Source organism: Paroedura picta, chromosome 12 (assembly GCF_049243985.1).
Source record: "Paroedura picta isolate Pp20150507F chromosome 12, Ppicta_v3.0, whole genome shotgun sequence".
Lineage (NCBI taxonomy): Eukaryota > Metazoa > Chordata > Lepidosauria > Squamata > Gekkonidae > Paroedura > Paroedura picta.
The window spans coordinates 3,030,230-3,053,955 of record NC_135380.1 but is presented as its reverse complement, the minus strand read 5'-3'; the positions used below and the strand labels follow the sequence as shown (position 1 = coordinate 3,053,955).

General features: G+C 45.8%; 1 protein-coding gene across 1 annotated transcript in view; it reads left to right on the top strand.

Annotated features, from left to right (window-relative positions):
- Positions 1-3,801: 3,801 nt before the first annotated feature.
- Positions 3,802-23,726, top strand: part of SIK2 (salt inducible kinase 2) — a 62,441-nt gene continuing 42,516 nt past the window's right edge. The window contains exons 1-3 of the mRNA XM_077304861.1: positions 3,802-4,091; positions 15,680-15,796; positions 18,889-18,952. Of these exons, the coding sequence (XP_077160976.1) occupies positions 3,912-4,091; positions 15,680-15,796; positions 18,889-18,952 (361 nt within the window). The 5' untranslated portion in view covers positions 3,802-3,911. The remainder of the gene's footprint in view (positions 4,092-15,679; positions 15,797-18,888; positions 18,953-23,726) is intronic.

Genomic DNA, 23,726 nt, shown 5'->3' with positions numbered 1-23,726 from the left:
ATAGGCAAGGAACAGTGTTGTGATCCATCAGGAGATACACCTGAACACCTGGGGTTGTCAGATCGGAGCCCATGAACAGGGGCACAGAGAGCCAAGGCCTGCAGCCAAGGCAAGCCAGATGATTTTCAGCAGGGGACAGGCTGAGAAGCTTAGTCTTCTGAGGATAGAAAACATCATCCAGGTGGCAACTGGAGTATCTTGAACAAGAGAAGCCATAAATTCTGGCCAACTGCATAGCCCAACATTGCCACAGCTAAGAGTACCCAAGCTGTCAGTATGAAAAAGGGTGGAGCATGAATGATTACTATGGATCCTATCCATTTTAGCACCTAATCTTCATGATGCTCTAATGACAAACATCAGAAGAGCCCTGCTGAGTCAGACCAATGGTCTATATAGTCCAGCATCCCCTCTCCCCCAGTAGCCACCCAGTTTCTCTGGAGGGCCAAAAACAGGCCAGAGAGCTCCCCAGTGTTGCCTCCTGGTCCTAGGATTCAGAGTCTGACTGACTTCCCATGGCTAGTAACCACTGATAGACCCATCCTTTGTGAATATATCTAATCTCCTTTTAAAGCCATCTAATCTCCATTTAAATATATCTAATCTCCATTTAAAGCCTGTGGACATCTCTGCATCCTCTAGCAACAAATTCCACATTTTAATCACTCATTGTGTAAAGAAGTATTTCCTTTTGTCTGTCCTGAAACAATTCCCAATCAGCTTAATTGGATACCCTTGAGTTCTACTATTTTAGTAGTCTGCCTCAAACCAGTCCTTTAGCAGGAGTTCTAGATGGCAGAGGTTCCCTTTGACACCAACTTGTTCAGGCCAAGACTGGCTGAGAGGGTGGAGGTTGTTGTCAACTTGAATTAAGCCTCCTGCATGGCAGACATCCAACGTGTATGTTACTGCCTGCCCACCATCAGGTTGTTCCCAGGACACTTGCAACACACCATCAGCCGCTGGCCAGGACTTAGTCACCCTCACATTAATTTGAACTATGTGAGTCTTATTAAAAGGCGGGTGACTACACAGCCTGCTGGCTTATTTTGCTTTTCTTTTGGGTCTACATCTGGGGGCGATATATGCAAATATGTAAATAAATTAATGCATGTAAATGAATTATTGCCTCTCCATCTTGAGATGTAACAACCAGGATTTTAAAGGCAAGCAGAGGTAAAAGCGGAACAAAGGAAAGCTATGATATTTGGAAAGAGCAAAACCTGTTGTTGTTTTTTTTAAGCATTCAGGGTTTCCAAAGTAAGAAATGTTCAGAGGTGGTTTGCCCTTGCCTGCCTCTGTATAACAACCCTGAATTTCTTTGGTGGTTTCTCATCCAAGTTCTAGCCATGGTTTGCTTCTGAGATCTGATGAGGTTTGGCTAGGTTGGGCCATCAAGGTTGTGGTATGGATCCCCGCTTTTCATGACCCAAAGGAGTTCCAAAGTGGCTTACAATTGCCTTCCCTTTCTCTCCCCACAACAGACACTTTGTGAGGTAGGTGGGGCTGAGAGAAACTGCTCTAACAGGATTGTGACTAACCCAAGGTCAACTAGCTGGCGGCATGTGGAAGAGCAGGGAATCAAACCCAGCTCTCCAGATGAGAAGCTGCTGCTCTTAACAACTACACCAAGCTGACTCCTAAGCATGCTGAGCAACACTGCCCAAGTCATATCCAGCTTATCCACAGGACCATGCTGGCTTTCTCCCTGGAAAAAGAAGAACTGTAGGACGCTGAGAACCAGCATGGTATGGTGGTTAGGAGCGGTGAACTCGTATCTGAAGAGCCGAGTTTGATCTCCCACTCCTCCTCCACACGAAGCCAGTTGGGTGAGCTTGGACCAGTCAGTTCTCTCAGAGCTCTCTCAGCCTCACTTACCTGACAAAATGCCTGTTTTGGGGAGAGGAAGGGAAAGGCAATTGTAAGCCACCTTGAGACTCATTTGGGTAGAGAAACGCAGGATACATAAGCCAACTTTCTCTTCTTCGTTCTTCTCTATCCCATTTTTTTAAGACCCGAACTGCTAAAACATCCTCTGAAGCTGGCTACTGCTAACCTTAATTTCTGTGTTGGTAAATTAACATTATGAAGAATCTGTGGTGTGCTTTTATTGTTATTTTTTTAAGCAAAATATGATACCTCAGTCACTATTTCAGGTTTTTTTTAAGTTGGTAGAAATGACACGTTTAATATGCCAAGGTTCTTTTTTTTTTAATTTATTATTTTTCTTTAAAATCCCTATTATGCAATATCTTGTTCCCCATGCCCAGACTGTCTTAATCCCTTCGAAACCACCTCTGGCGTAGTTTTGCCTGATAATTGGGAACAGTTTTGCAATCATCCAAGTAAATTCTGAGTCCAAAATGACTGCCAGGAACTAATTGTTTCAGGCATTACAAATCAAGAAGGTAGGCATTTTGTGACATTTTAGAAACTGGTTTTCTTTGTGGGGCAACCATCTCCTTTAGCCTATTTCACAGGCATCCCAAGAGCTACAGATGTCAGTGTGTCATAGACAAATGACGACTCGACCCCCCCCCCCCCGCTTTCCCTTTACAGAGCACCCTGACCCCACTGTAAATGGAGTGTCGAGCCAGAATGCATTTCCCAAGGTTGCAATTTCCATGCTATTTGTTTTATATTAGGATTCTGGTTTGGGGATTCACTAAACTACCCTAGCAGGGAGGGAAGGCTGCAAGATATAGCCTGATCTTGTTATATCTCAGAAGCTAAGGAGGCTCAAGACTTGGACTGAAGACCACCAAGGAAAATATCTCAGAAGCTAAGGAGACTCAAGACTTGGACTGAAGACCACCAAGGAAAACTGCAGAGGAAGGCGATGGGGAACCATCTCGGATTCTCCTTTGTCTTGAAAGTCCCTTGTTGCATTGCTATATGTCACCTGCGGCTTAAAGTGACTTTAGCCTTCCTCCTAAACTCCCCTTTCTCGTACGCTGCAATTTAGCTTGACGACGCACCAAATCTTGCTACAACTATTGACCTGTTCCTAGTTCCATTTAAAGCCAATCTACTTTTCCTAGTAGACATTGCTATTCATTACGCCTTGGCATGCAGAAGGTCCCCGGTTCAATCCCTGGCATCCTCTCCAGTTGACAGTTCCAGGCATTAGGTGAGGTGAGAGACTTTTGCCTGGGATTCACGGAGAGCTGTATGAGCAGACAATACTCGGACCAAGGGCCCGCTCTGGGATCAGGCAGCTTCACGGGGGGGGGGGGGGGGCGTGGGCTTGACCTGCCCTGGCTATGCCCTTCGTTTTCTCTGTTTCTTGAGCTTTAGACTTGAAAGCCTTCGAGAGCAACTGTTCAAGGCTGTCAGGGCAATCTGCGGAGTGGTCCAGAGAGCCTCTAGGCCAGCAGGGGCTCATGGTCATTGTAGTCCATGGGCATGTGGAGAGCCAGTTTGGCCATCCCTGCCCTAGGGAGCCTCCACAGCCAGGTCTGCAGGAATGCAGCAAGAGCACCTTGAAGACCCCCCAGCTTTCCTCAAGGCGGGAGCTCTGGAGGGCGGCCACTCTCCCTCAGACAGAGCCCGACCCCTGGTTTGGGGAGGACAACGGGGGAGGGGGCGGGCTCCTGACAGCCAGGGCAAGGCGATCCAGGCGCCCGCAAGTGCGGAGGCTTTTGGCGGGAACCGCCCCCCCCAAGGGCGAGGGGGGAGGGGACGGGCGGGCGGCGGCCGTTGGAGCGCTCGGGTGCGGTTGCCGCGGCGACGCTCCCCTCCCGGGCTGACGCGCGCGGTGACGCGCCCTTGGGGGCGTGGCCGAGGGGCCGAGCGCGGCGGTCGGTTGGGCGGGCGGGCGGTTGGGCGGCGCGCTCGCGGGCTCCGTCGTCGTCGGCGGCTCCGGAGGGCAGAGCGGCGGCGCCGGGACCGGAGGGGGCCGCCCGGGCAGCATGGTGATGGCCGAGCCCCGGCGGCTTCCCCCCGCGGCGCTCCTGCCGCCGCCGCCGCCCTCGTCGTCGCGCGGAGGGCCGGGCCCCGTCCGCGTCGGCTTCTACGAGATCGAGGGCACGCTGGGCAAGGGCAACTTCGCCGTGGTCAAGCTGGGCCGGCACCGCATCACGCGCAGCGAGGTCAGCCCCTCCGGCCGCCGCGGGGGGGGGGAGGGGGAGGGCACGGCGCGGCGCACGCCCCCTCCCCTGGGGTGCCAACCTCCCGGCGGCGCTGGCGTCCCCCACCCCCAAATCTCCAGCCGGGGTCTGGCCTGACAGCCCTGCCCCTGCCCAGTACCCGCCAGCCCCGGCCTCGGGTAGAAGGGGGGGTGGACCCCCAAGCAGAGGGGAGACTGGGGGTAGGGAGAGGGGGCTCTTGCTTCCCACGCCCGAGAAAGCCAAGGAGAGACTGGCGACCTTTCCTCCCACATGGAAGGGATGCCAGCCTCCCGGTGGCACCTGGGGAATCCCCAGACGAGAGAGATCCGCTTCCCTGGCGGGAATGGATGCTTTGGAAGCTGGATTCCGTGGCATGGCGCCCCCAGCACCGCCGCCGCCGAGCTCTCTGCCCTCATCAGGTTGGATCCCCAAATCTCCCGGCCTGGAATTGGCAACCCTAACCCCCATCAGCCACCGGTCTGGGACCTGGCACCCCTGTTGCGTTGAGAATGCATATACAGTCCGTGGACAGTCTTGCACATGATTCTTCTTTTGTGTCCTTGTTCAGTAGTTCTTAGGTGGTGTTCGGCATGTGTTGGGGTTGCAAGTGGGTTTTAATCCCAGGTACCTGTCCCTGCTTTTATTTTTTCAAGCGGACAGGTGTGGTTACAAATGGGTTATGCACACGTGCAAATGCAGGATGTGCTTCTGGTCGCCATAACTTGGGGTACAGGACCGTGGTCTTTCTTTGTAGGTCGGTTGATTATTTTCTGTGTTATACTCAGTGGTTGAATGTGTGCTTTAAAACCCCACACTTACAAAGGTGCCAATCTCTGATTTTATGTTTCAAGCGACTGCACATCAGCTCTGTTCTGCGAACAGGTTTATGTGCGGGATGTCTCTGTGTTAATGGTGACATGTATAACGGGGCTGTATTTCTGTTTCTTCCTCTTAGAAGAGAGAACAGGAGCTCTTTATGTACAATACTGACAATATGTACATTGTCTTGTGACCCATGTTTGCTTTAAAAAAAATGAATTGGGGACCTATACAAATAAATGTGGGGTATAAATCACGTGTTCAGCTGTACCCCTAACATGAGAAGGACCAAATGCATGTACAAAGAAAAGGTGTGTGCACAAGACAAAGGTTCCAGGAGTGGGGCGAGCCTCGAGGAAAGGAGATTATTTGCTTAAGGCTGGAAGGAAAAGGAGATCTCCACATGCTCCTCCTCAAAGTCAAGGGGAGGGGGTGGGGCCTTCTTCTGTGAAGGTCATCCCAGGGGGAAAAAGAAGGGGGGGGGTTCCTCCGAGAAAAAAGGTAACCCTTGAAGCCTGCATATGCAGGAAGGCATATAGGGGTTGTTTCTTCTCTCTCTGCAAGGCAGCAGGATCTGGGAAGGGGCTTCCTAAAGGCAGGCTTCACCTTTGAGAAGGAGTTCAGTGTGGTGTCTTGGTTAGAGTGTTTTCACTAGGATCTGAGAGGACCAGATTCAAATCCCCACTCTGCCATGACAGCATTCTGGGTGACCTTGGGTCAGCCCTACCCTTACAAGGTGGTGTAAGGGTGAAATGGAGGAGAGTAGAATTATGTAAGCCACCTTGGGTCTCCTTTGAGGAGAAAGGAGGGGAAGAAATGAAGGAAGTGATATCTGGATTGCAGGTGTGAATGAAGAACTCCTTGCAAAGAGAGGGGCAAGAAGAGACCTGCCTTCATGAACAAAGGGTGGCAGAAGGGGAAGATGGTTCAACTGTGCACAGCTGAAAAGGGTTCCACTCCATTGAGCTTTATCAGTCATACCCTGTCTTGGGAGTCACATGTGGCTCTTTGACTTTCCACTGTTGGTTCTCCTTAGCACTGTTCACCATCGGAAAAGAAGCAAGGCCATTGCTTGGTAGGGCTTGTGGTTAGCAGGTGGTTCCTGCCTTGGAGCTGCAGCTGCTGTGGCACAACTAAACTCCAATTGTCCCTGTGCTGCAGGCATCATGGCAGGGGTGGAAGTAAAGCACTCATCTTTCCTGTAACCACATCCGTCTGCACTCCTCTCTCAGGATCTGCCAGGAGAGGACTAAGCTGGCTGCAGATAACAGGGCATCCACCACTGTGGCAGCCACTCACAAAAAGAGCATGACCATGGGGGGGGGGGATCTTACCTACAACCAGCATTTTCTTGCCTAAGCTGCTGCACCTCATATGAAGGAGAGGGCAGAGAGGGAGCCAACTACACAAGGGCTGGTTAAGTGCTAGATAGAAACCACCCTTCATGCGCAGAAATAATGCGGTCATTTAAATGCCTATAGGTATGTCATAACTGCTAATATTAAATATTATTGTGTGCATTTGCTAGGGATGCAAGTGATATGGGGTGCATAGGGTATACAATAGTAGTCATGTGGCTCTTTTCATTGATGGTCGTTGCAAATGTAGCCTCAGAGTAAACACCCCTGCTTTGTCACAGATGTCCAAAGCGGTGGCATTAATTGAAAAGCACCCCACTGAAAGCAGGAGGCATCTGCCTACCTTGTCATGGAGGAAGATGATGCTTTCCTAGACAAGCACATGACCCCGAGAAGAAGGTTGATTGTTTTGTTTTCTTAAATATGGAGACGTTTCAGCTCTGCCCGTCTTGGGGAATGGAGCCATATATCTAGGAGAGTAAGCAGAAGGATGGTGTCCAGGCATGGTTTCCTCAAGAAAAAAAAAATAGGTCCCTTTCAAAATGAGTGGCATTTCCCACAGGGACCCAAGATCTATGCTAATTCGCTAGAAATAAATTAAGCAAGGCTGTCCCTTCAAAAGATGATAACTGTTCGCTTCTTCAGAAAAAGGTGCTACCTGTAAAGGAGCAGGGATTCAGTGGCAGGACATCTGCTTTGCACCCCCAGTTTAAAGGAATTGGTGATGTGCTGGGCTTTTTACTGAGATCCCAGAGGCATTGATGGGCCAGGGGTCTGACTTGGTATAATTTGACAGGAACCTTTCAGAAAAGCATGGCAGAGGGAAGCATGGCGTCCTTCAAAAGGGTTGGGCTCTAAGAAGAATGTTAAGGTAATTGTACAATAAAATCAGAGTCCAGGAGCACCTTTAAGACCAACAAAGATGTATTCAGGGCATGAGCTTTCGAGTGCAAGCACTCTATGTCAGACTATGATCTCCTTACGTGACAGGGAAGTTGCTGCTGGACTCTAATTTTATTGTGCTACTTCAACACGGCTACCTATTTGAATCTAAGGTAATTGTAGTCATGATACGGTGGAAGCAACCAAGAAGAAGGCTCATGCAAGAGAAAGGGCAGCTCTCCTGGCTGGTAGACTATAAAAGTTAAGAGTTGACACAGGTAAACAAAATGGGAGGGGTCTAGCTCATGGGCAAGTAAGGTAGAGCAAGATCAGGTACATATTTCTGAGCAACCAGGATGTTGTGGTTAAGAAGAAGGCTGGCATGTTAGATGTTCCCTGCTAAGGCATTTGCCTTATGCCTTGAGCCCCTTCAGCTCTCCTCGGATATCCTGGGACTCTGGTGTTTTGGCCTTCCCGGTCCTTTGCCCTCTAACTTTGACCTTCATAATTTCCTTCCTGCCAGCTGGGATCAAATGGGAATGAGTAGCTTCTTTTGTTCTCTCTTTCACAGCAAAAGCAAATGAGGCTGAGAAGTCAATGCCAGCCTGGCATAATCTTGGCGCTTGTCAGTTACTCTCCAGCCAGCAGTGTTTGCTTATTTGGGTAAGAAAAGGACTAGAGGAGAGGTGATTTCTCCTCTCCTTGGCGCTCCCAAAGCAAATCGGCCTGGCAGGCTTTGAAAAGCTTCCTTTGCTCCCAGCAAGCAGAAGCAGTGCAGGCAGTCCTGGCAGCAGGCCCCAGGCCTAACCTGTGGGCACATTTCAAAGGGGTGGGAGATTCCCCGGGCCACTTCACTGGTCTCTCTTCCGGTAGTTCTTGCATTGGACAAGAGGGAGAGTTACTGGCCGGCTTGATGGGTTAATTGAGTTCCTGCAAATACTTTTGTTTGTCCTCAACTGGGAGTGACCAGAGTCAGACCATAAAATGTTTAGCTGGTGCCTGTCCATTTTGGATGCATCATATGCCTGACCATTTCCCTTGAATTGGGAAGCCTTCAGAAGGATGGTCCCATTTTACCTTCCAGTCACATGAGTCATTGTTGTCTGCACTAAATTAAGGCCATAGGAGTTTTTGCGCCTGCAAGCTGCACGTTAAAGACGATACACAATTATTGGGGTGGATCAGAGGAACATGTAATTACTGATTGCTGGATAAATAGGTAGGGATGCTAATTGTTAGATGAATGAGGGGTGTAGTTTTTTGGGGGGATTATCTTTCAGACACTTTAATTTTTTTTTTTTAATTTAAGCAACTGAAACTGTTGCCCTTTATGGTAGTTACTTCCATAACTGATTTTATAGGGCTTAACTTCATTGAACTTTGTAGTTAAAATTTCATTGTGTGTTTTGTGAAGGTTCCATATCAAACGGAGGGACTGCTGCACTGCTTTAAAAATTTGGCATCTTAATTGCCGTATTAAGTTGTGTAAATGGAAACAAGATCTGAGAATAGTAGTGCTTCCACTTCCTAATATTGATTAATTCATTCACCCAGTAAAACACTAAAAACTAGCCTATATAAACAGAACAAAATTACATTGGATTATAGTTTCTAATATTTTGGGTAACTTTCTTGACAATTCACCTGACTTTGCTACTATTAAAACTTGAAAGCTGTTGTGCTGTGAGTTGTGTTTTCTATTTCACCTGGTAACCATCCAACTAATCTTTTGGGTTTTATGCCCAGGTGGGATGCTGTTGGAGAGAACACTTTGGCTCTTAATTTGCTGCAGTGAAAAAGGATAGAGCTCTTCACAATTTATTAATCATAAAGCTTGGAGCATTTTTAAAAATGCTTCTTTAAGTAACTATAGTTATTATTCCTGAGCACAGTCATTGTGGAAACGGAGCAGGTGAGGCTGAGAGAGTTCTGAGAGAATGGTGACTGGCCCAAGGTCATCCTGCTGGCTGCATGCGGAGGAGCGGGGAATCAAACTGTTCTCTAGATTAGAGGCTGCCGCTCTTAACCACTACACCACAGCGGCTCTGAGTCAGGTCAGAGGCTGATACAGGGGTAGAAAATGCAGTCGTTCTTTTTCCGACTGTGGGAATGTTGCCATATTTAAGGCTATAAAACACCCTAAAATATTTTAAATGAAATTTTGGTATTGCTTAAAGGGCTCATAAATTCAGTCAACTCATTTTTCATTCTTGCCAAGTGTGGTACTCCCTGTTCGGTTCTGGAATCGGAAGTTCACCTCTGTTGCTGCTAAGATGGAAGGATTCCAGGATTGTGGAAATATTGGGAATTGTTTATTTCTGGCACTTCACCTTTCTGATTAGGTTTGTTTTGTTTTGTTTTGTTTTTGGTTGTCTGTTTTGAACTGCTGATCAAATGGATCTTGATCACCTTGCTTCGTATGCTTCTAGCTGGATCTGACCAAACCAAAAGTTGTAAAAATCTTGTTACACTTCCTTCTCCTGTTTTTTTATTCCCCCACACCTTGTCTCTCATCTATTGTCTACAGCAAAAGGTCAGTAGTCACTGTAATGTTGAAGTATCGCTTGTGGCATAATTCGATGAGGGAAACTCGGATGTGGAGTAGAATTTCTGCCATAGTCATTGCTCCTCCTGGTAAAGAGCCAGGTGATGTCCTGACCTGGACGGCCCAGTCCAGTCCAATCCTGTCAACTCACAGGAGCTAAGTAGGGTCAGCACTGGTTAATATTTGGATGGGAAACCACGGAAGTTCCAGGTGGTGATGCGGAGGTGGGCAATGCTCTGCTCGTTCCTTGCCTTGAAAACCCAACAGAGTAGCCACAAGTTAGCTGCAGTCTGTTGACACTTTCTACTATTATACACAATAGCGTGTTGCCTTGTTTATGGTTGCCTTGGCTTGGATCCAGGGCATTGCATATGTGAGTGAAATCCTTCTCATGTACAGGAGAATACAGATTTCTCAATTCATGTCCCCGTACCGTTTTCCACACTGCTCCGGAGGGTCCCTTGGCCTTTAGAGCAGCTTTTCAAAATGCCAGGAATGGGGGGGGGGGCAGGGGCATTCAAGTGGATCTTTGGATCCCACCCCTAGTAAAGAAGAGGTCATTGTCAGCAAGTCTAGCTCTTAATTGCTCTTTGAGAGCCCCAAAACATTCACATCAGATTACAGGATAGGTTTGCAGAAACTTGACTGTTCTTTTTCACATTCTTTCACTTATCTGCATGCTGGTTCTCTGATAAGTAAAAGAGACCTTGTGGAGTCAAGGCAAGATGTTTTCTGGTTGGTATCATAGAAACTTAGTGTTATGTTACTAGGACTTGGTGGAAAGGGAAGGATTACTGCTTCAGTCCAGAGTCTCATTTTAGGGATCCCCTTTGCCTGGCTTTCATAGGAAATGTATTCTGCAGGCTTGTGGGTTTTCATCTGCTGTATCCCACATTTTAAAATATTTTTACAGTTTCATTGTGAAGCCTCTTGCAGGCAGATTTTGGCACTTGTGAATGTTTTTCATGGTTCCATGCTTAGATTGATAGTTTTTAATGCTCCGTTCAGTCTCTTAGAGGAGAAAAATGAATTTGGGCCAACACTCACTAGAATTGTCCTGTGATATTACATGGAAACTGTGCAGTTGCTAATCACGCTTAAAAGTGAGGGGACCTTGAAGTGAGGTATTAAAATATGCTGATCATTGAATATTAGTGTTGTACAGGTATGTGATAGAATTGGGGCCTGACAAGACCATTTACGCACTGGGAACTTCACTGCCCCAGCTCCCATACAGGAGTGCAAATCGAGGGTGGATGAGGCGCACCAGGCCAAATGCTCCTCTGTGTGGGTGCAGGAAGAGGTAGGCCAACCTGCCACGACTAAAACTCCAGCCTACAGCCTGGCATGAAACCTCCAGTGCATAAACGGTCCAAGGCAGTTGCTAAGGTGGATAGTTTTGAGTTCCTGTTTCCTTAGACAGGATCGAGAAGTGCATCTGATGCCTTCAAACCGTGCAATTTGAAAAGCGCCACTACTGTTTGTCAGACAGTGATTCAGCGCATAGTTGAACTTGTATCCACTAACACAATCCAGGCTGTTGTAGAAAATGGACAAGTACAATTTTGTGCTTCCAGTTTAGTGCTGGGTTCTGCAAGCATTTAGTACACTTGTGCTCTTGAAATTTCAGGCATTGTATTATCTGTATGCTGTATTCTGTTTCATTAGAATGCAGAAATTGCCTGTCAAATGAGAAATATAGTTAAGACCACCCAGAATCCCAGCTGAAAATGGCCACTCCTTTGCACCATTTCCCCCCCCCCCTTATAGACGAGTACATGTTGGTTGTAGCATAGAGGTATACAGTGATTACAGAATTAAGTTTGTAAAATATAGTAACAGTATGCTTTGGTTTGTCTTTGCAAAGAAGGAGAGCTTGTATTCATAAAATGGAAGGCAAATAGGTGCAGGAAAAGCTGTTGAAGTAATCAGACCGGCAAGATTTTGTGGGAAGACAGATTAAGAAAACTCCAATGGTGTATTCATGCAAGGTGAATACGGTGATATGAGGTGTGGAGTGATAAATGCTATTTGCATTCTTTAGGCTTCATTGTACTGCCCTCAGAGTCCTGGACTGTATAGTTTAAGTTGGGTAGAAGGTTATGTGAACTATGTAGTTTTTGCTGTTTTATTCAAGCTGGAAGCTTGTTATCATCTGTTTTAAATTTCTTTTAAGTAGTCTGAATTATATTAGAATCCAGTATGTGGAAATCAAATAGGACACAGGTATTTGAAACCTGTTATCTGGTAAACAGAGGATGAAAAGTTCAGAGCTCCTAGTGTGTGTGTGTGTGTGTGTGTGTGTGTGTGTGCTACAGAAAGATTTGATAGAGCAGTCTCTGGAAAGCTTCTCTGTGGAAGACCTAAGTTTCAATTCAAAAGCATTTTGATTTAGAATAGAATTCCTCCCACCCCCCCAAAAAAGTTCCATAAATTGAGCAAATATTTGAATGTACCTGAGCTGACTTCCTTGGATTTGCTTTCTCTCTGCAACATCTGACTTATTGAGAACATCTTCTTTTCTGAAGTTCCTTTTTGTCTTGCACTCTCAAAAGAAGCCCCTACCTGCCCACACGCCCCTACCTGCCCACATGAGGCTATTAGAATGCCACATTTCCCCACTCTGTTTTTCTGCCACAAAATTCAGCGGAGTCCCTGTGTTTAACAAATCCTTGGTTTAGACAGCAGCCTGGCAATCAGGATGGCGCGTGTGCATGAACCTGACGCTCTCATTTACCCAGACGCATTCCAGTTGTGTTCCAAGTGTTTAGTTCTGCATTTCTTTTGTTCAAACAATATTACTTCCCCTTCATCTGCGACATGTCATCTTATCTTATTATTTACATTACACCCTCAATGATGCAGAATTTGGATCACCCTTTGTACAGCCTAGATGATTCCAGGGAGAGCTGTGGGAAGAGGACTGTTTTAGAGAGAGAGAGAAGCAGTGTGTGCATTTGGGTTGCAAACCTTGGTCCTCATTTCACAGTGTTAATCCAGCTCATAACAACCTGTTCTTCCTCTCCAAACAATGATGGAAGAAACTATTTCATCTGAAGGCTTGCAAGTAGTGCTGTGCCAAGGAATTCAGTTCTATAACAGCATCTCCATGTGCCCCGAGACAGTCTATTGAGGGGGGCGGTATATAAATCACATAAACAGGACTGAAAAAGACTTGCTTTGGTTCTTGGAGGACTGCTGATGTGGCCCTAAAGGCCATAATGGAATATTCTGCTGACACCATAGAAAGCTGCTCAGCATCTTTAGTTTTATTCCAGGACAAAGTTTTCTGGTGTTCCAGGTGAATGTCATGCAAAGAGTGGTGTGCATACACCATCCCATTTCTAGTAAATTTCGATCTTGTGATTCAAGCTGCCTTTCACACTTCTTAAAAGCAATTTGAATATTAATGATATCTGGTGACATTTTCACAGGTTGATTATACATCAGGTAAACAAAAACCGGCAGCTTCTCTTCTTCTCCTTCTTCAAAAGAGTATTGACTCTCACTTTCCTTGAGTGCTGCGTTGATCTTGTGCACAGGGAATGTAACCCCCTAAGCTGCTCGTTGCAGATCCAGTGCTTTAAGCTCCGGGCAGGCATGCAGTTCATTTGAAGTCATTTGATTTAGCAGCACTCCCCCCCCCCCCCAGGAAGGGGATGTAGCGCTCTGTTCTAGCAGGCCTGAATGATTGTTCACCTTCAATGAATTCTTTCATTTGGTTACAAGAATTGGCTTCTGACAAGTAGTTTAGCTCCTGTGGAACTTTGGAATAGCCTTTCGTGGTTTCTTCCAAAAGGAAAGCGATCTCTTTTGCTAGCTGGGTCTGCTTGTGTAGAGATCGTAACAGGAAAAATTCACTAGGAGCCTATAGGGCAGCAAGAGAGCAGACGTCCTACTCTGAATAAAGATTTTACCTTGTGTAGAATCCTGACTCCTTGATAGAAAACGATATAGTATATTACAAGGAGGAACCAAAAACACGCTGATGTGCCAGGGCAGAGGTGCCCACTGGACAACGTAGCTAGCAGTCCTCTTCCGGTCTCTTCGGATTTCTAATGTGTAGCCTGTTCCAAAAGCTTCAGAGTCAGTTACGGGAAATCATAAGCCCAAAACAGCTATTAGGCTTGAAGCAAAACATGCCATCAACAAAACCTCGTCCCTTCCTGTCCTGTGTTTGGCCACATAGAAGCCAACCCAAATAGTGTTTTGGGACAGAAGAGGTATTTCACAGTTGTGAGGCCACTAAGGACATCTTCTCCTGTGCCTTGACTGTTTAAGCGGCTTAAGTCATGGGTAAGTATAAAGAAAGGGCTTGATCAGTTATAGAATCAGGGAAGGCAGGAGATGAACTTTCATTGGTGCTATGGGGTGTTAAAAGTAAACCCAAATTTTTGGCATCTAAGCACTTTTATGCTACGTAGGATGTTGTGGCTCCTCCCCCCCCCCCCCTTGGTAACAGCTCCTATATTGTTTCTGGAAGGCCTGTCAGCTCTGATACTACAGTTTCCATAAATCAATACAGTATTTTCAACTGCATGTTCAGATTTTTGCTGTTTGCATTTAAAATGAATTTGCAAACCGTTAAGTACATTTCTTGATTGCTCTCTTTATCCCGTATTAACAATGCACGGGCTTTTGTGAGCCCCAAAATGGGTTGCAGATGAACTGAAGAGTATTTGTTGTTTAACTTCCATGAACTTCCCTAAGGAGAACTTAGATTCCAAAGTCTCGGTAGAGTAATTATAAAGGATTTTATATATGAAACATTAATCATAGTTAAAGTGAAGCACATGAGTAATTCAGACTGCATTGATTTTTGTTTTCTGACTGAATATAAGCTGCAGGCTTCTGCTTAAATTGTATTTTTACTCATCTCTTTGTATTAGAAGGTGGGGCATTCTGGTAGTTATTGAAAAAAATTTAAATGTTACACAAAGCCACAATAATAATTTATATAAATTTACACTGACTCTCTCTTTGTCTCATATTAAACTTTTTGTAACCACTTCTTCCTCTTATACTTTATAATTAATTGAAAGCCTGTTACAATAGTATCTCTACTACAACCTCGGTAATGAAATCTGGTGGGCAGTCTGGCTAGGTAGAAAAAGCAACTTTATCAGGGGTGTTGTGTTCTCCCTGGGTTGCGTTGTTGTTTTGCCTTCCCCCCTGCTGTTACTTGCTGAACCTCAGCTGCTTTTAGAAGCTCCCTCTGTTTCAAAAGCAGTTTTGTCTCCTTGTTTGGAGGCTGCTGTTCCCAAAACACCCCTTTGAAAGCCGCTTCAGTTTATGGAGCCAGTCACATGGTCTTTTGGACCTGGGTCTGTGTGTATATAAGAAAATCTTGTGACGTGCTTTCGCAGTGTTAGCTTTTTGTTTAACAAAGCGCCTATCTTTGTAGTTCCCTTTTTTTTTAAAGTGAAATGTTCCTGTGCTGTCTTTATCAGTCCCTTTAGCAGCAGTTTCAGTTTACATACATTGGATTCCCTGCCACGCAGCAGCAAGGGCTGTGCCGATTCCAAGGGAATAACAGCAGACTCAGATACTGAGAATTTTTTTTGATAAGAGCACGTGGCAAGGTCATTAGTACCCGTTTATTACAGCCGTGCAAATGGAATGCAGCAGAAACATCTGCAGAATCAGAGAGAAAATACTGTAGAGGTCAATATTTCTGTGGGGAATCTTTCAAAATTGTCCCTCCACTCACACCTGATGAAAAAAGTCAAAGTGTGTCCAACGTTATGGCCAAGGTAGCAGACTTGTTCATTCTGTGCAAAGCGTTGGGTGACCATAAGAATGTCTTGGAGTTCTATCCAAAATATTACATTTTGAGTACAGAACACAGCAAATACATGTCTGATGTGGAGATAACTAAGTCCCAGCAGTTTATTTGCAGACTTGGTAGTTTAGTTTAGGAAAGCTGAACTTTTTATAAAAAAAGAAATTCTTGTCTTTGACTCTAGGTGGCAATAAAAATCATTGACAAATCTCAGCTTGATTCTGTGAATCTGGAGAAAATTTATCGTGAAGTGCAGATAATGAAAATGCTGGATCACCCACATATTATCAAGCTTTATCAGGTATGTTGCCACCTTTCCTTCCTACCAAGCCTTTGGGCTCTGAGCTGGAGAACCAAGTCCCTTGTCTCAGTGCCACATTGCAGGTTCACGTTGGCCTGCTGCGCCTGGAGTTGGTGGGTGGCTGTTAATGAATTGTGATCTGCCAATTAGTACCAAGCTGTGTATTTTTAAGAAATAAATATCTCCTCCTTGTCTCTTTGGGAATGCTGAGAACAGAATGGCTTTTAAGATTTCTTTAATTCAGAAGGCTGAACTCTCATTGATTTGAGCATGCAAAGGAATAGGGTGTGGAGATGTCTGAGAAATGACTCCATCAGTGCAGCAACCCTGTTGAGAGGGACAGGTGTTTATGTTGTTGTTATTATTATTATTATTTATCATACTTCTATACCGCCCTCCCCGGAGGCTCAGGGCGGTTTACGTTATAACAGAGAACCATACATAAAGAGCCATGTTAGATGGCTCTTCAACCATTCCCTGGAATGAATCCAGGTAGATCACTTTGGGGTCTTGTCTAGAGATGTGAAGGCCTAGGGAAAAATTGGGGAAATTCAGAAAACACTTTAAAAAGAATTTTGTTTTTCCTGAGGGGAAAAAATCTGAAATTTGAAGGAGCATTGTGGTGGTGGTGGGGGACTCTTGTAGATCAGGGTTCCCCAACCTTTTTGAATTCTTTGAAATTCTGACCCAGGGTGGAGGGCACAACCACAAAATGGTTGCAGTAGGAGGTGCAGCCCCCCCACAAGCACACACACACAAAGATGAGGCAGGGGAGTACAGGGATTTTTAAAAAACTGGGAAAGAGGAGTGGACAAGAATAAAATCAACACCAAGGAAGCAGCTATCACCTAAACATTGTTATTTTAATCTGTCTGGCCAGTTGGATCTCCAGTTGCCAGTCAGAAGCCCTGCAGGACAAGTCCCCACCTGGTCCGGTCCGTTCTCTAAAAACACTCAGTAGGCACCAGGAAAGTGTTGGTAGCTACCATGGTGCCCTAGGGCAGGGGTAGTCAACCTGTGGTCCTCCAGATGTTCATGGACTACAATTCCCATGAGCCCCTGCCAGCGTTTGCTGACAGGGGCTCATGGGAATTGTAGTCCATGAACATCTGGAGGACCACAGGTTGACTACCCCTGCAGTAGACACATACAAGATTTTCAAGCATTTTGTTCAAAAAAAGTGAAAGAAATACCATGGAATATACTGTTTCCAGGGTATAGGCTTGGTCTCCAAAATGCAGATTCTATTTAGAACCATTTCATACAGGATGATTTACTTACAGAGAGATTGTTCCATTTAGGAAAATGTCTATCTCTGTCATTTGTAGTCAAAAGTCATGTTTTGCTTACTGAGATAGCGCAGTTGTTTGCATTCATCGCACATGAATTGCATATGTTCTTTTCTCTATAAAGCAGAAATATCACTTCAGGCATATCACAGAAAAATGGCCTGTTTTTACCCTTCATGCAGTGCAAATGGGGTCGTGTAGTACAGGCTGTGAACCCACCTGCCCACCCCAGGTTTCCCAAGCATCCCGAGACAGATACAGTTCTTTTACCACTGGGGAAAAGCCACTGTGAATGAGAGGGCAGATGATATGCAACAGCTGCTTGACACTGAACATTTTGCCACCTTTTACCACTTCCAGGATGGCTGAGCTGTAGGCTTTAGACTTCATCAATGCCTCCATTGTGATAAGATGACAGATTTAATGCACGTGTTGATTTCCCTGAGTAAGGAAAGTAAGAGATCTCTGTTACAGTAATCAAGTCCATCCATGCACCATGTCATGTGTGGAGGAGAAGGGGCTCTAACAAAAAGATTGCTAGGGTTATAACAAAGAGGCTTCTTTTCTTCTGAATGAAGAGTTCACAAGGTTTCCCCGTGAGCTCTGTCAGTCCCCTCCATCTCCAGTTAAAAGGGACAGTCAGCAGGTGATGTGAGAGACCTCTGCCTGAGATCTTGGAGCGCTGATGCCAGCCTGAGTAGACAGTAATGACCTTGATGAACCAGAAGTCTGATTCAGTATGAGGGGGATGGGGCCTCTCTCTGTGGTCTCCCCTGCCAACTGGGCCACAGTAGAGTTTTAGGAGGTATGCTTGAGGGGCAGCGGGTTGAGGAAGTGCGGTGAAGGGCTCAATGTGATACGTAATCCTCAGCGGGCGAGGGGCAGTGAAGCACTACAGGGGGTTGGACAAAGGGTCAAGCTGCTAAAGGAGCAGTCACAAGACAGAGCCCGTTCATACAAACGCATCTTTTCTCTCACTTTTCCATACTCTGAACAGCTCTTCCCCACTCCACAGCCATTTCCCACCTTCTTCCAATTACTACAGTAAAGGCACAAGTTAATAAACAGCTCGCGCCCCCCTCCCATCCTAACTACGGGAGGGGGAGACAAGAAGGTAAGAAGATTTGCAAGGACGAAGGGGAGGGGAAGAGGCCAATGCAAACGGCAGGAGCAGCCATGGCCTGTGACCTACTTATGCTTCTCTACCTGCAGGTTGAGAAACATGGATACAGATTTTTTGTCTTTTAAGGGCTGGGGCGCATTATTCCAAGGTCCCTCTTCCAAATATGAGCAGGTTGACCGCTGTTACTACCAGTTTGAATTGGTGTGGCATTGGTTTAAACCACATTGCAGTAAGGGGAAAGGCTGTATACCTTTCAACAAAACATAATTGCTTCTCTAAAATAACTTTGATTTGTAGTTCAGAGTTTGTCTTTCTATCCCTTGCCTCACACAATATTTCATAGTTGCATCAAAAAGCAGCATGGATTTCAAACATCAGGGGTCCTATACCACATTTGCCTAGTCTGAAGGTTCTGTCGGGCCTGAACAAACATAACTCTTACAGTTGCCACAGGGGAAACTATGCATCCTTTTAAAGAATTTCATGGTCAGGGAACAAAATCCAATTGAGGTGCCTATTTAGTGAGCTGCTTAAGCATGCCTTTAAATCTGTGAAATAACCTGAGGTGGTGCCCTATGGCTGCTGTGACGTGTTGGGAGAGAAAAGGTATTTCCAGGACTTTGTTGTTTTTTGTGTGTCCCCAACTAAGTTAAGCTAATGTCTTGTTTCTCCATCAATAGGTGATGGAGACCAAAAGCATGTTGTACCTTGTGACGGAATTTGCCAAAAATGGAGAAATATTTGGTAAGCTCTTTTCTTTGTCTAAAAAGTAACATAAATAACATGGTGCCTAAAAATCGTAGTTTAATTGGAATTGTTCTCACTTTAAGAATGGAAGCTTTATATTGCCTCCTTTGTGTTTTATCTGTTTCAAAGTAACATGTTTGAGATGAAGTAACAGAACTAATTAATTGTTTTACTATTTGCCCAACATGTGAGTATAACTAAAATACATTATAGGCCAGATTACTATCTCATAGCAATGTCATACTTTTAGAAAAAGTATACATGGGTCCCTGCTGGCTTGGAAAGGGTTGATTGTGTGCATACCTTGATGGATAGTTCTTGTGTTCTTCAGCAAATTTCACTGAAATTGTTGGGAAAGACAGTTCCTTGAGCTATAATCATATTATCCTGCTCTTTGAGGAGCTTAAAACAGACTACATGATCTCACTCCCTGTCCTGCTCGCTTCGAGCCATTCTAGTGTCCAGTTCTGTCTGCTTCCTGTATGCTAAACCAAACTGCGAGTCCGTGCTGTCTTCTTGGTTGTGACAGGTATATTCAGGGCTCTGGGCGAAATCTCTGGAGAGGAAATTTCGGGACGAGGCCACCAGCCTGTTTGCAAAGAGAAAACCAGTGTTTTCCTCCCCTGATGAGTTCACTGCCTGCTGCAGTGTTGCTGTTGACTTACACCCATGCAGTGCAAATGAGGCTTCCTGCACTTCATGGGTGAATTAATACTTAATGGGGCTAACAACCAGGAGTATTAAGCTACAGCGCTATAGTTTTGTATTGCTGAACGCAGGATGGATATGCTCAGGGCAAGCAAGTGGGCATGTTACTGAATTACAGCACTCATGACAGAAGTCTTTTTCGAAGCCTCTTTGGCTGAATGCTGGCCTTGCACCGTGTTGTGTGTGCTTGACTGGGTGAAGTTTGATTATTCTTTGCTGATGGGATTTTATGGCTGGAAATGGAGTGTTGGGTACAAGAGTATAGCATGAGTAGCCAGTCTTTTTGAGCCTGTAGAAGTCTGGCACAGGGTGGTGGGCACAACGACAAAATGGCTGCTGCAGGAGGCGGAGCTACACGTACAAAGGCAGCCCAAGTGCAGGACACGAGAGATCATTTAAAAATACACCTGGAAGAGGAGAGAATAAAAACTACGCTATGGCAGCAACTCCCGTGGAGACAGCCTTATTTTAGAAGCCTTGCCTAGGCAAGAGTTCTACGTGGCCAAATCCACTCTCTAAAAATACTTACTGGGCACCTGGAAAGCGGTCAGTAGCCCCTTGGTACACGTGGGCACCATCTTGGGGACCCCTGGATGGGAAGAAAAAGTCAAGTTGAGGGACAAATGGGGAGAATACCTTTTTAAATCAATACTAGCCAACTATCAATATATAGCATCTTAAAACTTATATCCTTGCCCTGCTTCGAAAAAGAGCACAAGTAGAGTAGCAAAACTGAGAAACTAGGCCTGTGTCTCAGGTGCTGCCCCAGGGCTTGCATTTTCAACTTCCTTTCGCAGAACTCCATTTCACGTTGCCAACCGCTTTTGAAATCCCTGGTTCAACAGTGCGTTGCTATGCAGCATTCCTGCGGATGGCGGAGCAAGAAAGAAGTCCAAATTTGTCTCGGATCTTCAAAACTGGCCACACGGTCCTTCGGAACTTGCCTTATTGCAGAGTCTTATCTCATGCCTTTCTTCAAAGAAAAAGACTGAGGTTTGACCTAGTTAGAATGGATTTTAGGCAAAGCTCACCTGTATCCCTGTGGGTGTTGGTAAGAGGGACTTTAGGAGACTTGCCATGTTTTCCCCTTGCAACTTAGCATTGAGAGGCCGTGTCCTCTAGAAACAGAACACAATTTACATCTGTGCCTGAAATAATAGTTACAAACGAGCTTCGGATCCGAAACAGTTTGCTTGCTGAAAAAACATTTGAGAGAGGGCAAAGTGACGCTGGCAACCAGGAAATAATAAGACCCTTGTTAACTTACTGTCGCTAATATAAATCGTAGCCAGTTGGTGGCAAATCAAGTTAAGGGGGGAAGCAGGCTAGAAAGGGAAAGTCTGCTTTGGAGAGTAAATGGAATAAAGTTCATCACCTTGTGGCACTGAAAAGTCCAGTGATTGGAGAACAGAGGAGGTGGAGGCTGGCTGAGCCATCCTGTTTATTTAGTGGTCTGAATTCAAAGAGGGTGAATCTGCAGCGAGTCTCCTGTCTGTTTGCGTTTTCTCTCAATCTTGATTGGGGGAGGTACTTTTCGGTTCCCAGAGTGTCTGCACAAGAGCTTCTTCATTTCATAAGAGCCAAAAAGTCAAGGCTGCTGTTGAGAGACAATGCAAAGAATATTGAGCTGTGTTTTGCCTCTCCCTCTTTTTCTGCCAGACATTTACTTGCTTTGTGTATAATGTGTTGGCCAAGCTGCCTGGGAAATTGAACCTTGTGCTCTTGGTGCATTGGACCCCTGGCACCAGGTAAGAGGGCCACGGCATAAGTGCCTGGATTACGTGCACAGAACTCCTTGGCCTTCCGGACACATTTAGCACAGGGTATTGTGAGACATTACCGTTAACGGTCATGACTGGGGAAGGCCGTATTGAGTCTGCCATGAAAACGCTAGAGGGCATCACCCCAAGGATCAGACATGACTCGGTGCTTGCACAGGGAATACCTTTACCTTTTACCTTTATTGTGAGACAGCCCTGCAAAGGTTTCCCAAATTGGTGGGAGTTAATCAATTTTCAAAATATTTTTTAAAATTTGTTGAACATTTATTGGGTGATATGACTGTATATGGTTATGTTAACACTGCCCATGGCCATTGATGGGCCTGAGGGGGTGGGATGGAGAGGGGCCCCAGGTGGGGGTGTCCACAGCTCTGCATCCTAACCATATTCTGCTCAATTATGCCACTTCTGGGGTTTCCTGAAGCCTGAAGAATGTTTCTGGGGGTTCTCAAATGCAGAAACATTGAGAAAGGCTGTTTTAGGAAAGCTGCAAAGTAGGATTTCAGCAGGCTCCTTTGCTGCACATTTGCAGCATTTCTTAGTCCCTTTGCCTCATTTAAGTGTGTCCACCTGAAGCTTCTGTATTTTAATCTGTATCTCTAATGCTAATCTTCAGTTGCTTAGTGATAGACAAATCTCTTCTGGGGCAGAGTATCTGATCTGTCCACTGGTGTTTAATTAGTTCAGTTCAAGAAATTATTTGCTTAGCGCAAGATGTTTATACATGACAAAACACGATGTTATATCAGTACCAAAGCCTGATCACATCTTTTAAAATAGTTGGAGCAAGTGGGAAACTTACCTGAATTGTGTACAAGGAAAATCCTAGGCTTCCTAGGCCCCAGTTTCTCCCTTCTCATCAACCTTACTCTGAGCTAGAGCCCCAATCAGCTGGGCATCAGACTACTGAAGTGGAAAATGCCTCCTCTGCATTTCCTGTGCCAAAACTCTCGCTGCTGCCTGCCTGATGATGGGGGGAAGGGAAATCCCTGCCTTTTCTGGTTCTCTTCCTCTTGCCTTTCTTCCTGTTGCCCCCTCCTCTTCCTTCTCTGCCACGGCTGGCTGGTTCCTGCCATCCTCCACTGCTCCCATGCCCACCAGTGACACCTGCCTGCCTGGCTCTCTGGTCTCCACATCCCTTCATTCCTTGCCCAGTGCTGTTATCCCTTCTGTCCTCCCTCCTTCTGTTGCTGTTGCTTTCCTCCCCTCCCCCATTGTTTAAAGAGGTTGCTAAATGTCCATTCCAATGGTGGCTGAGATCTTGTGATGCAGCAACTAATTTTCCCTTTAGTTTAGATCTGCCTGCTTTTTAAAAAAAATTCCTTGCTTTCTCCAGATTTGTCTGCAGACCTGGGGACTTTCCCTGCTTTGTGGAATCCCCCCCCCCCAATCATGGCCCCATTGTGCAGATTTGTAAAACCCACATTTTAGGTCCATTAAGCAGGAAACCTGCAAGGACTTCATTTCCCCCTGTGTCACCTTCGCCACACTATTTCTTCTTTTTCTCCTCCCGCCAGCACCCAATTCTTCCCTTCCTGTTCACAAGCCTATTTCCCTACCTATCTCCCCATTTCCTTCTCCATTCATCCCCCAACCATCCCATGAGGTAGATTAGGCTAGCACAGTGACTGGCGCAAGGTCACCCCACAATGCCAGAATGGGAATTTGAAACCAGGTCCTTGCCTGACGCTGGAGCTGCTGTGTGTCGCTTTCCCTCCTTGCCTCCCGTTCGCATCCTGTCCCTGGGGAAAGTCTTTACCAGTTGTCAGAGTCACGTAGTAACAACCACCTCAGCCGAGTTGTGTGGTGGCTACTACCAAGGCCAGCCAGCGAGTCGTGTGGCATCAGTAGCCACCGCACCTCTTTGGTTGCCTTTAATTACCTAAATGGTTTGCGGCCAGGGGACTGCAAAGACTGCCTGCCAGCCCATGGGGCTTCCTTTTGGCCATCTCACCACCTTTAGATAGGGCCCAAACTACTGTATAGCCTGGCTTTTCACCTGATCTATTTAACTTCATTGCCTGTGTGAGTATGTTGTAATCTGGTTTGGTCCTGCTGGATATTTGAGTCTCTTTGTACTTTAATGTAGGGCGGAAGACATTGGGGCTGTTTTGACACTTTTAAACTAATTATGTTCTCTCTTCAGTGGTCCAAATAGAATTTTCAAGCCAGAGATCTCTTGCTTTCTTCAAAGGACTCCGTTGTTCTGCATCTTTTTGAGCAATTCACAGTCCGAGTCAGGAGATTCTCTATGCTTCTGAGTAGAGTGGGTGGCTTTTGCC